Source organism: Lemur catta, chromosome 2 (assembly GCF_020740605.2).
Source record: "Lemur catta isolate mLemCat1 chromosome 2, mLemCat1.pri, whole genome shotgun sequence".
NCBI classification, from domain to species: domain Eukaryota; kingdom Metazoa; phylum Chordata; class Mammalia; order Primates; family Lemuridae; genus Lemur; species Lemur catta.
In genome coordinates this window covers 33,383,068-33,396,680 of record NC_059129.1, presented here as the reverse complement: position 1 = coordinate 33,396,680, position 13,613 = coordinate 33,383,068, and the positions used below count along the sequence as shown (strand labels likewise).

Below are 13,613 nucleotides of genomic sequence, written 5' to 3'. Positions count from 1 at the left end.
AAGAAAAATAACTGGAAAAGTTACAGTTTATAAGAGAATTAAAGAAAGTGACTGGACACAGGGTAATGACACAGAACTATAGTTTCTTTAACTGGTAATACCCAGATAAAATGAATAACAGGAAATATTCGTTCATAATAAGGAAGTAAAAGCATGTAAGATCAAAAATAATCTAAGAGACTCTGTGATTCTCCGGGATAATGGATAATGTAGAATGCAGCTCGTAGAAAGTTCACACCCCTTTGTTTTGTGTAGCGTCATTTAGAACAAACCTGGGGAAATGTTGGAATAAGACACACTGAGTCATCTCAAGGAGATCCAGTGACTGGTCAACCTCCAAGATTTGACTGATGAGATATATAGTACTAATAACATAACAAGAGAATGATGCATCATTATGAGTGGAACTCAAACAACCACAAAAATGTATAAAAAAGGAGAGTTACAGAAATAACCATCATTCTTTGTCTAAGCATACTGATTTAGGATGCGACTAATTGCAAAACGTATATGGCTGGGGCTATGGCTGCAGTTTTCTCCTGCTTGAACAGAGTGGAAGAAAATGTCCACACTCATGATCTCATTGAAAGTTGATCTCTCCCTACTTTTGTTCCATAAGGGATATAGGAGAGAAGGTTCCAGGAGTTTCTTTCTTGCCTTTTCTCAAGCCTGCATCAACAAGTGCTCTTTCTCTGGCCCTCCCAGTGTCATTTCCAAACCTAAGTGTTCCAGCATTCCTCACTCACTTTATGAAATGTAATAACATGATGGCGACACGTTGCCTTGTTTGTGTATGTACATAGTTAACATGATTAGCAAGAAAGAGTGTTTTGTCAGTTTGTTACTGGAGTTGACTCAATTAGGACCGGGGCTGGGCAGAGATGTTGAGTGACTTCTCTTCTCTATTCACTCCTCTCTGCTAGGTGTCATGACTTAAAACAAGTAGGAAAATATTGCTATAAACAGTTGAGCTCTTAGGAGGAAACCAATCCTGATTTTGTGATTTTTATGGACTACTTCATAGCAGGTGACTAGCCAAGATCTCATTACAAGGAGTCCTTCAGAACAGTGGTCCCCAACCATTTTGTCACCAGGGACCGGTTTCATGGAAGACAATTTTTCCATGGACTGGGGGTGGAGGTGGGGGAATGGTTTCAGGATGATTCACGTGCATTGCATTTATTACATCTGCAGCCCCTCCCCAGCACTAGCATCACCGCCTCAGCTCTACCTCAGATCATTAGGCTTTAGATTCTCATAAGGAGCTGCAACCTAGATCCCTCACATGCGCAGTTTACAGTAGGGTTCACACTTCTATGAGAATAATGCTGCCACTAATATGACAGGAGTCAGAGCTCAGACAGTGATGCAAGCGATGGGGAGCAGCTGTAAATACAGATAAAGCTTTGCTTGCTCACCTGCTGCTCACTTCCTGCTGTGCAGCCCCAGGTCCTAACTGGCCACTATTAGGTCTAATAGACGGGTACCAGGCCTTGGCCCAGGGGCTGGGGACCTCAGCTCTAGAACTTTGTATCTTGTTCCTAGGCACCATACCAATCCAGTGGGCACTGAATGGCGGTGGAAGATGGACCAGCCTGAAATGATCTTAAAGGAAGCCATCGAAAACCATCAGAACATGATTAAGCAGTTTAAAGGTATTTATCTTCCCTTTACAAAGAAATGTTGTTACCTATTAATAGCCTGAATCAAATTGGCAGAGGAATTGCTTCTTTGGTAGGATTTTGTCCCCACTGGCAAATTTTCCTATAAAGAAGTGAAACGTTTGTAGAAATATTATATCTATTTTGGCCTTTTTAGCTTTTATATCTCATGTGATGGAAGAATTAAAAATTTAATCCAAAGTGTAGCAACTTACAGTGTGGTGCACTTGATCTGTAAGTTTTGCTGGGAAAGTATCATCATCCTTTTTAAAAACCTTTGCTATTGTCCTGTCTTAGTGAGCTTAAGCAGCCTTATGCATGCATTGGAAATTTTAGGTTATTGAAGAATTCTTAAATAATGTCAGTTAGTGTTGGGAAAGCAGTTTTGAATGAATACCCTATAAAAAAAGGAGGAATGATATTAATAAAAATTTCTTCCTTATGATCCATAGTGATGTAGTAAAAATTCTGCCACTCAGTTTCTAGAATTCCCTGATTCAATTCTGTCTCATACTTAAAATACTTGACTTTACTGGAGATCACTGGTTCTCAAACCAGTGATCACACATCAGAATCATCTGGAGTGCTTGTGAAAACACAGATTGTTGGTTTCCTTTCCCAGAGATTAATTCTTTAAGCCTGAGGTGGAGCCTAAGAATGTGTATTTCTGACAGGTTCTGGGTGTTGTTGAATGGAGGACCACACTTTGAGAACCAGTACTATAGCTAGATATAGTGGACTCATAAAGTAATGGCTTTATAAAGGAACAGCTGTAGCCGATGAATTGAAATTTGTTAGGTTCCCTGTTAACTTTGTATGCTCCTGTCTCCACCTACCACTGGTGACTCCTCTCCTGTAGTCTCCTTTACTTTTACATGCAGCAATAAAAAAAAATTCCAACCAAGGCTGTTTTGATATGGGCACTCTATGGTGTTAACAACATATACAGGAATCTTTATAAACCCCAGTAATTAGCATTCTCAAGGTCAGGCATTTCTTTTATGTAATGAAATTTGTTCTGTTCAGATCACTCATTCTTAAGATTATAGTACTTCTTATTACTGTTCTTATTTCTTATGAGAAATGGAGAAAAGTAATGGAAATAATGGTTCAAAATCAATAGTAATATACAAAAGACAATTGGTCAATGATTATATTTTTATTTTATTCTTCATGAATTTTCTAGGGAAAGTTGACCTGTACATAATTTTTCACTTTGATTTTTAGTTTCAAGCACTTTTTTGGGGGTTGGGGGAACAAATCACTTTCTCTTATTTGAATAATACAATGTCTCTTAGCAGTCTTTTGGAAAATTAATGAAACTATTGGTAAAGAACTAGTAAGCCCCACATCTGGAATTTGATTAGTTTTTCTTAGACTCACTGTTGGTTTAGTTAATATTATTGATTGTTGATCTTCATAGAAGCTATATATCCTTTTTTTATTATTTTATTTTATTTTTTATTCTTATTTCAGCATATTGTGGGGGTACAAAAGTTTAGGTTACATATATTGCCCTTGCCCCCCTGCCCCTCGAGTCAGAGCTTCAAATGTGTCCATCCCCTGGACAGTGCACATGGCACTCATTATGTATGTATACACCCATCCCTTCTCCCACCCACATCTGCCCAACACCCAATCAGTGTTATTCCTAAATGTGCGCTTAGGTGATGATCAGTGAAACCAATTTGATGGTGAGTACATGTGGTGCTTAATTTTTCCGTTGTTGGGATACTTCACTTAGTAGAATGGGTTCCAACTCTTTCCAGGAAAATACAAGAGACGCTATATCACCATTGTTTCTTATAGCTGAGTAGTACTCCATGGTATACATATACCACATTTTATTAATCCACTCATGTATTGATGGGCACTTGGGTTGTTTCCACATCTTTGCAATTGTGAATTGTGCTGTTATAAACATTTGGGTGCAGATATCTTTGTTATAGTATGTCTTTTGTTCTTTTGGGTAGATGCCCAATAATGGGATTGCTGGATCAAATGGTAGGTCTACTTGTATTTGTTTAAGGTATCTCCATATTGCTTTCCACAGAGGTTGCACTAGTTTGCAGTCCCACCAGCAGTGTATGAGTGTTCCTGTCTCTCCACATCCACGCCAACGTTTGTTGTTATGGGACTTTTTGTTAAACGCCATTCTCACTGGAGTTAAGTGATATCTCATTGTGGTTTTGATTTGCATTTCCCTGATGATTAGAGATGTTGAGCATTTTTTCATGTTTCTTGGCCATTCTTCTGTCTTCTTTTGAAAAATTTCTGTTCATGTCCTTTGCCCACTTTTTGATAGGGTTGTTTGATTTTTTCTGGGTGATTTTCCTGAGTTCTGAATAGATTCCTGTTATGAGTCCTTTATCGGATGTGTAGCATGGAAAAATTTTTTCCCATTCTGTAGGTTGTCTATTTACTTTCGTGACTGTTTTTGTGGCTGAGCAGAAGCTTTTTAATTTCATCAGGTCCCATTTATTTATTTTTGTTGTTGCTGTGATTGCCTTTGGGGTCTTCTTCATAAATTCTTTGCCTAGGCCAATGTCTGTAAGAGTCTTTCCTACATTTTCTTCTAGAATTCTAATAGTTTCACTCCTAAGGTTTAAGTCTGTTATCCACCGTGATTTGATTTTTGTGAGAGGTGAAAGGTGTGGGTCCTGTTTCAGCCTTCTACATGTGGCTATCCAGTTTTCCCAGCACCATTTTATATATCATTTTAATAAATTTCAAGGCAAAGTCTTCTTTTTTTGGGATAGTGTATTAGGGCTTTCTAGAAAAACAGAACTGATTGTGTATGTGTGTGTGTGTATGTCTTTATGTTTGGAGAGCAAGGAAGATTTCATTCATTCATTCATTTTGAGGAATTAGCTCACATAATTGTGGAGGCTTGGTGAGTATAAAATCTGATGGAGTTCACTGACAGGTTGGAGATGTAGGGTAGAGGGGTGGTTCAAGCCCAAAGGCACTCTGCTGGCAGAATTTGTTCTTGGTTGGAGGATGTTAGCCTTTGTTATATTAAGATAATCTGACCAATTGGATAAGGTCCATCCACATTATGGAGGGTAATCTGCTGTACACAAAGTCCACGAATTTAAATGTTAATCTCATCCAAAAAACCCCATCACACAAATATCCAGAATAATGTTTGACCAAATATCTGGGCACGTGGCCCAGCCAAATTGACACATAAAATTAAGAATCACAGAGAATAGTATTAGAAGTAGGAAATGTCAGTAATTTTATCTTTATATTCCATTAATAATAAATTTATTTTTAATTAGTGCTTGAAGAGCCAATTGAACCTTCAAATAATGGGATGACGGCTGAGGATGTGTGTTTCCTGGACATACTGGAATCTCCCTAAATGCAGTCTGCGTGGGGAGGAAGCAGCCCTGAAAAGTAGACATTCATTTCTCTGTTTGAGATGTCCTTGATACAGAATGGCGATCTGAGTTTTGATAGTAATTTTTCTGACAGGAGCATTTTGGCAAATGTACTTTAAATGAAAATAAGTAATGAATAAGTCATGAGGTAGACTTTTTTGACATTAATAAAATGTGTTAGGTGAGTTCAGTGAGCATATGTTCTTTGTTGTCCGCCAAGCTTGTTTGAGGGCTTGTCCTGAGCAGAAAGTTGTGTTGGTAGTAACCTTGGGCTTACTTTAATCGGTAGGCATCTCTAAAGGTTTGTCTTTGGGTTCCCATGGTGTAAGACACAGGAGTTTTAAAATGTGTGTTTTCTTGTAGGGGGATGGTTGGATACAGGCTGGCAGGGAGAAAGAGTAGAGTATATCTGTGGACAAGTTAATCCTGAGCAGGGGTTAGAATGCGTAAGAGGGAGGGAATGATCCCCAGAAATTCGACAACTGCCACCAATTTCATTTATAAAAACAGCATTTATATGGTATCTATTTTACCCTGGTAATTCCCATAAAGGATTCTTTTTATACCTTGATTGACTTGATAAAATATGACCATATCAGCAAAATATTTAATCAGCAGTAGATTTGCTAGAAAGATTTTCAAAGTGGAACTGGTTGATATTTGTACACCAACACTCTTCAGGTTAGCAAAGCAGTTTTTCTTCAAACCAGAAGAAAACAGGTATATGTTTGGAGGTGTGGTGGGTGTAGGTATGCCAGCACAAGGATGGGGAACCTTTTCATGTTGGAAGGCTGCATTAATTTAGCTGTCATCAAATAAGGCCTCATTCAAGAAACTTCAATTAGATTTACTTAAAAAATGTACATTGTTTTGTAAAAATCTAACTACTATGTACTGAATAATTAAAAAAAATGAAAACTATTAACTTTAAAGTTAACTAATCTTTTAATGACTTTGTTGTGTCTGCTTTTTGTTGGAAAGCACTCGAATATTTGGTTGCAACATGGAGGTCCTCAGTTTCAGCTGATCCTCTAGATGGGTACCAGTCATTTGTGACCTTGAGGGCACCTGGATTTGGGTTAGGTAGGAGAATGTGGATTCTCAGCAATAAGTGGTTGAAAAGCAATAAAGCATTTTTTGGGCATGTTGCCGAAGGCGTGGGTATTCTGCATTTTTCCCTATTTCACTTGGGTCTTTCCTAGCATCAAACAATGACTTTAAAATGTCATCTACTGAGAGCTCAGTCAGTTCCATCTGTAGTTCTTTAGGTGCCTTGGTGATATCAACTAGATGAGGCTGAAATGCTACCTTGAGTGTGATGTCATGATTCTCAAGGTCAGCAAACCTTTCGTGGTATTCTCCAATAAATAGATCTGTAACAGCTGCGTATTCTTCAAATGACTTGCATATACCATCCTGCTCATCAATGACCTTTGCTAACTGGGGAAAAGGTTCATCCAGAATTTCCTTTTGAAGAAGTGTTTTTTAAAAAGATAGCTTTTTTGAAATGCTTGGATTTTTTTGCCACATATCACATTAATATATAGACTTGGTTTTACCTTGCAAAGAAATATTCAAGTTATTTTGATTTGACATGATACCACACAGAAATGCTGCATTCCTATAGAAATCTTGTTTCAATAATTCACATTGCTGATTCTGTTCTTCATAAAATTTAACTATCTGTTCTCACAGAGATAAAATTTTGGCTAACACCTATCCCTGAGATAGCCAAGGCACTTTAGAATGATAACATCAAATCCAAACTGAATACCTCATCATTCAACAGACAATACCAATGCCGTGTTGCATTTACACAAATATAGTTAACAATACTTGTAACTTGTTGTAAAGTGTCACTTAAAATAGTAGCTTTAGCACAGAGATTTTGCTGATGCAAGATGGAATGAAAAGAAATGAGAATATCTGGATCTGTTAATAATTTTTTTATCTGTGCAATAAACCAACCCTTCATGTTTTCCTGTCATGAAAGGTGCACTGTCTATACATATACTCACTAAATTTACCAAATTCAGTCCAACTTCACGACATTTATCTTGAAAGTTGTTGGAGATATCTATTCCCTGTGTTCTGTTTGTGAGAGTGCCCAAAGTGAGTAACTCTTCATAGCAAAGGAAACCTTCTGTTACGACCAAAATGAAGTAGAAAACCTGTGCCAAGTCAGTAGTATCAGCTGATTTATCCAAAGTGATTGAATAGTATATATTTTCGTTTTGAAGTATTGCATGAAGTTTTTCTGTTAAGTTGAAGGCTAATTCATGCTGCCCATCAGTTATGGTTCTCCTTGAAAGAGGTAGTTGTTTATACCTTGAAACATTATCAGGGTCTAAGCATCCTACCACTTTTCCAATGCATTCTTTCATAATTTCTACATCACTGAATGGCTTCCCTTTTTTCCCGAGTATATAAGCGACTTTATAAGTTGCTTCAGTGGCCTTATTTCCAGGTCTTAATTGCTGTTTGAAAGAATTGTCTTTGCTTTTGCTTTTCGTCTTTTAATTCCTGCAGCATAACCTTTTGTGCCTCTCCCTCTAATTTAAGATATTTGTGGTCCTTATGAGTGTTATAATGCTACTGAGCATTGTATTTCTTTAATGTTGATATTGCAGTATCACAAAGCAAGCAAATCATCTTATCTTTAGCAGAAACAAGATAATACTGCAATTCCCAATCCTCATTAACAAATCTGTTTTCTTCCTTCAGCATTCTTTTGGTCTTCTTTGACATGATGGGCTGTTGAGCAGACAGAATTAAAAAATACTATCGAGCTGTGCATCTGCTCACAAATTCCACTTCAAATAGAAACACAGTGCACTGTTGTCAAAAGCTGATAACAGACTGGTATACTTGACCCTCATAAACTCTCGTCAACCAGCCTGGTGTGGTAGTGGCGCTGGCTGGTGGTGGCGGTTGGTGGGATGGGGGGAGTTAGAACTAGATCATGAGTGTAGCAGCTGTCAATTTCGCCCTTATAGTTTACTAATTGTAATTGTGCCAGTCAATCTGGGAGAAGTATTTTGCTGAAACTTATTTTATTCTTTGGTATTTTAAATACGTTCATTTAAAAAGTAAAAATGATGAACAAAAATGTATTAATAAAACAAAAGGTTTTGTTCCATAAAATTTGGATTGAGTCAAAAGGTCGCACTTAAGGACCTATTATAGAAGGCTACGTGTGACCTTAAGGCTGAAGGTTCCCTACCCCTGGGCCAGCATGTGGGCATAAAGGAGTTCTTTTTGTTTTATATTTTCACAATGAATAAGAGCTCCCTTAATTTTTAATTTTTGGGCTGTGGTGACTATTTAATATTTTTACTTCATCCTGAGCTTCAACAAGCCATTACTTTTTGAAAATCTGTCTTGTTGCTATAATAGGCATAGTAAATCTTGCTCAGAAACTATAGTATTAGAAAAGAAAAAAAACCCTAATTACTAAAGGGTAAAATACATAATTTGTAAGAATCCAGAGCCCTTCTGGAAAATTGGTGGTAGTCTGTAAGATTTAAAAGAAAACAATATTATATGTGTTCTTTTAAAACAATGCTCTTCTGGCAACATTATAGAAGTTTAGTATTTCAGAACATTGGTTGTGTTTTCCATTCTCTTGGCTCTTGGCAGAAAGTAATCTAAACTGTTCTAATTGGTGGTTGTTGATTTTATTGTAGACATTCACTAGGCAGTGAGATTTTATGACTTCACTAAATTACTTATACTAGGCTTTATAATGGTTATAGTCTAAAGTTTTCTTTTTTACAATCCTGAATTCTTCCTGCACTAAGTGAAATCTCTATGTTCTTTCATTCATCCTTAGGGGATAGTTACAAATAAAACAGTTCACCCTGGTTTCTGGCTATGTCAGTCTCAGAATAAGGATGGTGAGGCTGATGGTTACAGGCTGTGGGTGAGTCACCCTACCTCTTCTGAACCCTGTGTCCTCACCTGGGTGCAAGCCTGGCATGGATCCTACTCTTGAACTCTAAAGATGCAGACAGGTACCTCCAGATCTTGTTTTGGCCCCTGATGGAGGATCTCCTGTCTACCTTCCTCAAATCTCAACTCCTCACTAGAGATTGGCCTGGAGAAGTGACTCATCTCAAGTGATGTAGAGATAAGCCCACCTACAGAGGCCCTGTGGGAATCAACTTCGCCTTTCTCTTCTTTGACACTCATATTGGAGTTTCTCTGTTGGAGCCCCCATACTATTACCTTGTGTCCCCTGTGGCTTAAAAACAAAGAGACAAACAAACAAAAAAATCAGAAAGATATATGATTTCTGGTTTCCTTATTTGGAATTTAGAATACATTTTCCTACAGGAAAAAATATTTGAATTAGATTTAGGTGATATTGAAATGGATTTATTAGCACTGTAATTTAGGTATATTACAGACTAGTTAGGTATTTAGGAATTTGCACGGTCACTTAATTTTCATTTTAGTAATATATCTATGGTAATACACATTTCAGGCTTAAATAGAAATGCTTAGGAACAGCATCCTTATAAATTGGAAATTATAGGCAATTTTCAAAGCCTCAAAGCTGTTTCTTTCTTAGTTTATTATATTCTAGATCTCTCCACTTCAGCCACTTTTTAGAGTTCCACTCTGTTGGCTCATTAATAATTTCCCTTACTCCGGCTCGGAGTCCTTTGTTTTCTCGTTTGCTTTCCCACGCCATGATGAACACCTGTTTTCTCCCCTGGGTCTGGTCCCGTCTGTGAGTTTATTTCTGTGTAGGATGGGAAATGGTTGTGGCTATTGTTGCCTATTGTCTCTGAGTTTCCAACTTTAGCTAAGTGGCCAGCCTTTAGCGGATTTTGAAGATAATTCTCTGATTTTTTAAGTACTTCTCTTTTGTGCTGCTATTCTCAATTCTGAGGGCAATCATTGTCTTTTCACTTATTTCACTGAGTCATTAAAATATCTTTGTTTTCATGACCTTTATTAGCTTTCTCTTTATACACTTGCAAAATTAACTTTATATTGATTAAAAGTGGGTCAGAATTTCAGCGCGACTCAGCATCTTTTCAAAATACTGCCTGCCCCCTCACCTCCATGGCAGGGAGAAACAGATCCTGGAGAATGGGGTTGAGGTTTCTTAGCTTAGTTTTTCATCAATTCAGCTAACATCAAGTGATTGAACATTCTTTGTCAGAAATGTGCTCAGTGGAAAAGATGCAAAGATGAAGAAGACATCATTTGTTGCTAGGTGTTTTTTATCTATACTTTAAACTAGAAGTGAAGTAGTGCAAAAAACAAAAGCTCCCTAGCAGATGGTTCTCACAAACTAGGTGTGCTAAAGAGCACATCATAAAGAAATGTGGAGGTGGGGAAGAGAATACCACCTGCTAATTGTTTTCTGAAGACTTATTTATGAAAAACTTCACAGTGAAATGACTGTATCAAACAGTTATTATTTTTGACTTTAAGCCAGGAAAGGTTGTTGAGAAGATCTTTGACTAAGAACTACATTGCTATGGGAAAAAAGAAGAGAGTGTTTTATTTCTGATTGGCCCAAACCTTAGACATAGGAATACTGTATGCTGAGCAATGTATCACTGTTCTTTTTTTGGGTATGTTGTTTGGTTTATCATCATGACATTAGGATAAAATTTCTGGAACCTTAAATTCTTGCTTTGAGGTCTTTCAGTGAGATAAATTATGCTTCTTAGTTATTCTGCTGACTGTAGTTGTGATTATCCAAAATTAGGAAGCTGTACAGGATAACAGAAATGTCAGAAAAGTTGCTTAATTTAACAACAACAAAAAACCCATAAAAATTAGAATAACAAAGCATCAGAGTTTAGTTGTGAAAGGGTTAAAGTTTGGGAACCATGAGAAGAACAGAGAGAGAGAATGTGTGTGTGTGTGTGTGTGTGTGTGTGTGTGTGTGTGTGTGTGTATCACACAGTGGGGAATAGCACTATAGATTGCTACTGAAATATAGTGTTTCTTGTTGCCTGTTTCTTTCTTCTCCAGGAGTTCTTTCCATTAGAAATTTGGAAGCTGTTTTATTTTCTTTGAGGACAGTGAAAGAAGATGATGTTGATTCCTTGAGGCCTTGTTTTTGGAAGGACCACTGTAATAGCCTCTGGCAGTGAGCATGCGATAGAAATGTGCTTTTATGAAGGAAAGAACCAAGGTTTTGCATATCTTTCTCAACACCTTACTTTTGAAAGAATCAGGATGATTTTTAAATCTCAGAATCCATTACTTTAAAAAGTTTACACATGGGGGTTTGGGGGATTTTTTTGGTCTTGTTTTTTGTTTGTTTGTGGGTTTTAGATTGTCTAAATGGGCAAGTATGTTTATGGAAATTTGAGTTGCAGCTCTACAGAAAAGATAGCAGTTGGTCTCTTTGGTTTTAGGTTTTCCGCCTTCCTCCCTGGCTGCTCCTTGGTAGTGTCCTTTGTTGGTCCCTCCTCCTCTCCGGAGAATTGTGAGTGTCCTAGGGCTCAGTCCCTGGTCCCCCTCTCTGTCCTGCTACACCTAAGGCTTTCTTTGTCTGAGTTGATGGCGACTGGTTGCTCAGGCCTAACACTTGGTGGAAGTCCTCAGCACCTCTCATTCTCTCTTACCCTCCATCCAGTCCATTCCAGAATCCTCTTGACTAAGCTGTCAACACAGATCCAGCTGATAATCCCTTTGTGCCACCGTGGTACAAGCCATCATCATTTCTTGCTCAGCTCTGGACAGATTAGCTTCTCTCTTTGCCCTGGTGTTCTCAATATGGAACCCAATCTGATACATTTAAAACAAAAATTAGTTCATGCCATCCTTCTTCTCAAAACCCTACAGTGAATACTGTTGTTCCTCAGATTTCTTGAACACATTAGACAGTCTCCCACCCATGTCTTCCACTCTTCGCTCTCTTGGCCCACGCCCGCATCTCCACGCCAGACCTCGCCTTTTCAGTGAGGTCCATGCTGCCCACCCTGGGTAGCAGGGCGGCCTGCCTTTGTTTCCTCTTGGCACTGCACATCTTTACCCTGCTCTACCTTTTTCCAAATGCTTATCACCTTCTAACATATTATAGAAGTGTACATCCAATATGGTATCCGTTAGCCACACATGGCCCTTTTAAATTAGTAAAAATTAAATAAAATTAAAAATTCACTTCCTCATTGACACTAGCCATATTTCAAGTGCTCAATAGTCATGTGTGACTAGTGTCTACTGTTTTAGATAGTGAAAAAAAGAGAATATTTCCATCATCACAGAAAGTTCCACTGGACTATTCTGCTATAGAATTTACTGATTCACTATATTTTATGTCTCTATCTCATTTGCTAGAATATAAACTCCACAAAGGCACAGACCTTTCTCTGTTTTATTTACTGATAGAAAAATCTTCTAAAACAGTGCTTGGTACATAGTAGGTGATCAATACATACAGTTAATTGAAAACAATTACTATTTTAAGTAATTAAAATAATTATATTTCTGTTTCAGCTCATAAAATAAAAATATTGGCAGCTAACATGTTTTGAACACTTGGTGGAGGTGCTGGGCCTGGCACTCCACTAAGCATTTCCTGTAGCTCATTTCATTTAATAATGTGGGGTGTGTGTGTGTGTGTGTGTGTGTGTGTGTGTGTGTGTGTGTGTAAAATTCCCATTATAAGGGAATGGGCTTGGAGAGAGTGAGAGGCCTGACCAAGGACACAAAACTAGCTTAGTGTTAGAGCCAGAATTTGAACCCAGTACATCTGACTCCCAGTGGCCAGGACTTCTACTTTCTGAGTTTTAGGTTAATTCTGGAGTTGAGGTTAAATCTACCTTCTACTCAGCTACTCCTGTGGGGATTAAAGTTAATGATACTTTTTTTTGAAAAAGGAAATGTTATACTTCATGCTGAGTTGTCTTGGCAGCACAGAATGAGTTTAAGGATCAAGTTTTATTTAAAACCTTGATTCACTTGAGTTAAGATCTTAGATTTCAATAACCTAAAAAATTATTCATCCATCCAAAAATACTGACATGAAATACATTCTTAGGATTGCAGTTAGTCATAAAAGAAGATATCACCTGTCACTTTTAGAGTATTCTCATTTTAGTCTCTATTCTGTTGGTTTGACCTCTTGGTAATGTGCTTGCACTTGCTTATTTCTAAGTAGATTGTATTTGTGTGTATAAAATAAAGTCAGTTTGTAAACATTAAGGCACAATTGAGCAATGCAAGTTAACTTTATTTTCCACAGGTTCTTTGTTGTTGTTGTATTAAGATGACAGTTACTGGGATTTCGTCAGTTTAATAAACCAGGATAAAGGTGATAATTGTAAATCCGTAATGAATGGTCCCTGTGTGCCAGGTGCTCTGCTAAGACCTTTATATGCATCATCTCATTTAAAACTAACAAAAATTTTTTGAAATAGGTACAGTTCATAGCTAAGAAAATTAAGTTTGAAAGATGGCTAATAAGTGACTGTAAGAACATATGGACATGCTTCACCCCACCCCCAATCTCCACGAGGAATCTGTATCCTTCAGAGAGAATATAGTCTTCAAAAAGATCCTAGAGATAATTGATTTAGAAATATCTACAGTA

General features: G+C 37.5%; 1 protein-coding gene across 1 annotated transcript in view; it reads left to right on the top strand.

Moving 5' to 3' along the window:
* Positions 1–13,613, top strand: part of LOC123632647 (S-adenosyl-L-methionine-dependent tRNA 4-demethylwyosine synthase TYW1) — a 193,025-nt gene that overhangs the window by 80,852 nt on the left and 98,560 nt on the right. Inside the window, exon 11 of the mRNA XM_045543184.1 lies at positions 1,546–1,655. Within this exon, the coding sequence (XP_045399140.1) occupies positions 1,546–1,655 (110 nt within the window). The remainder of the gene's footprint in view (positions 1–1,545; positions 1,656–13,613) is intronic.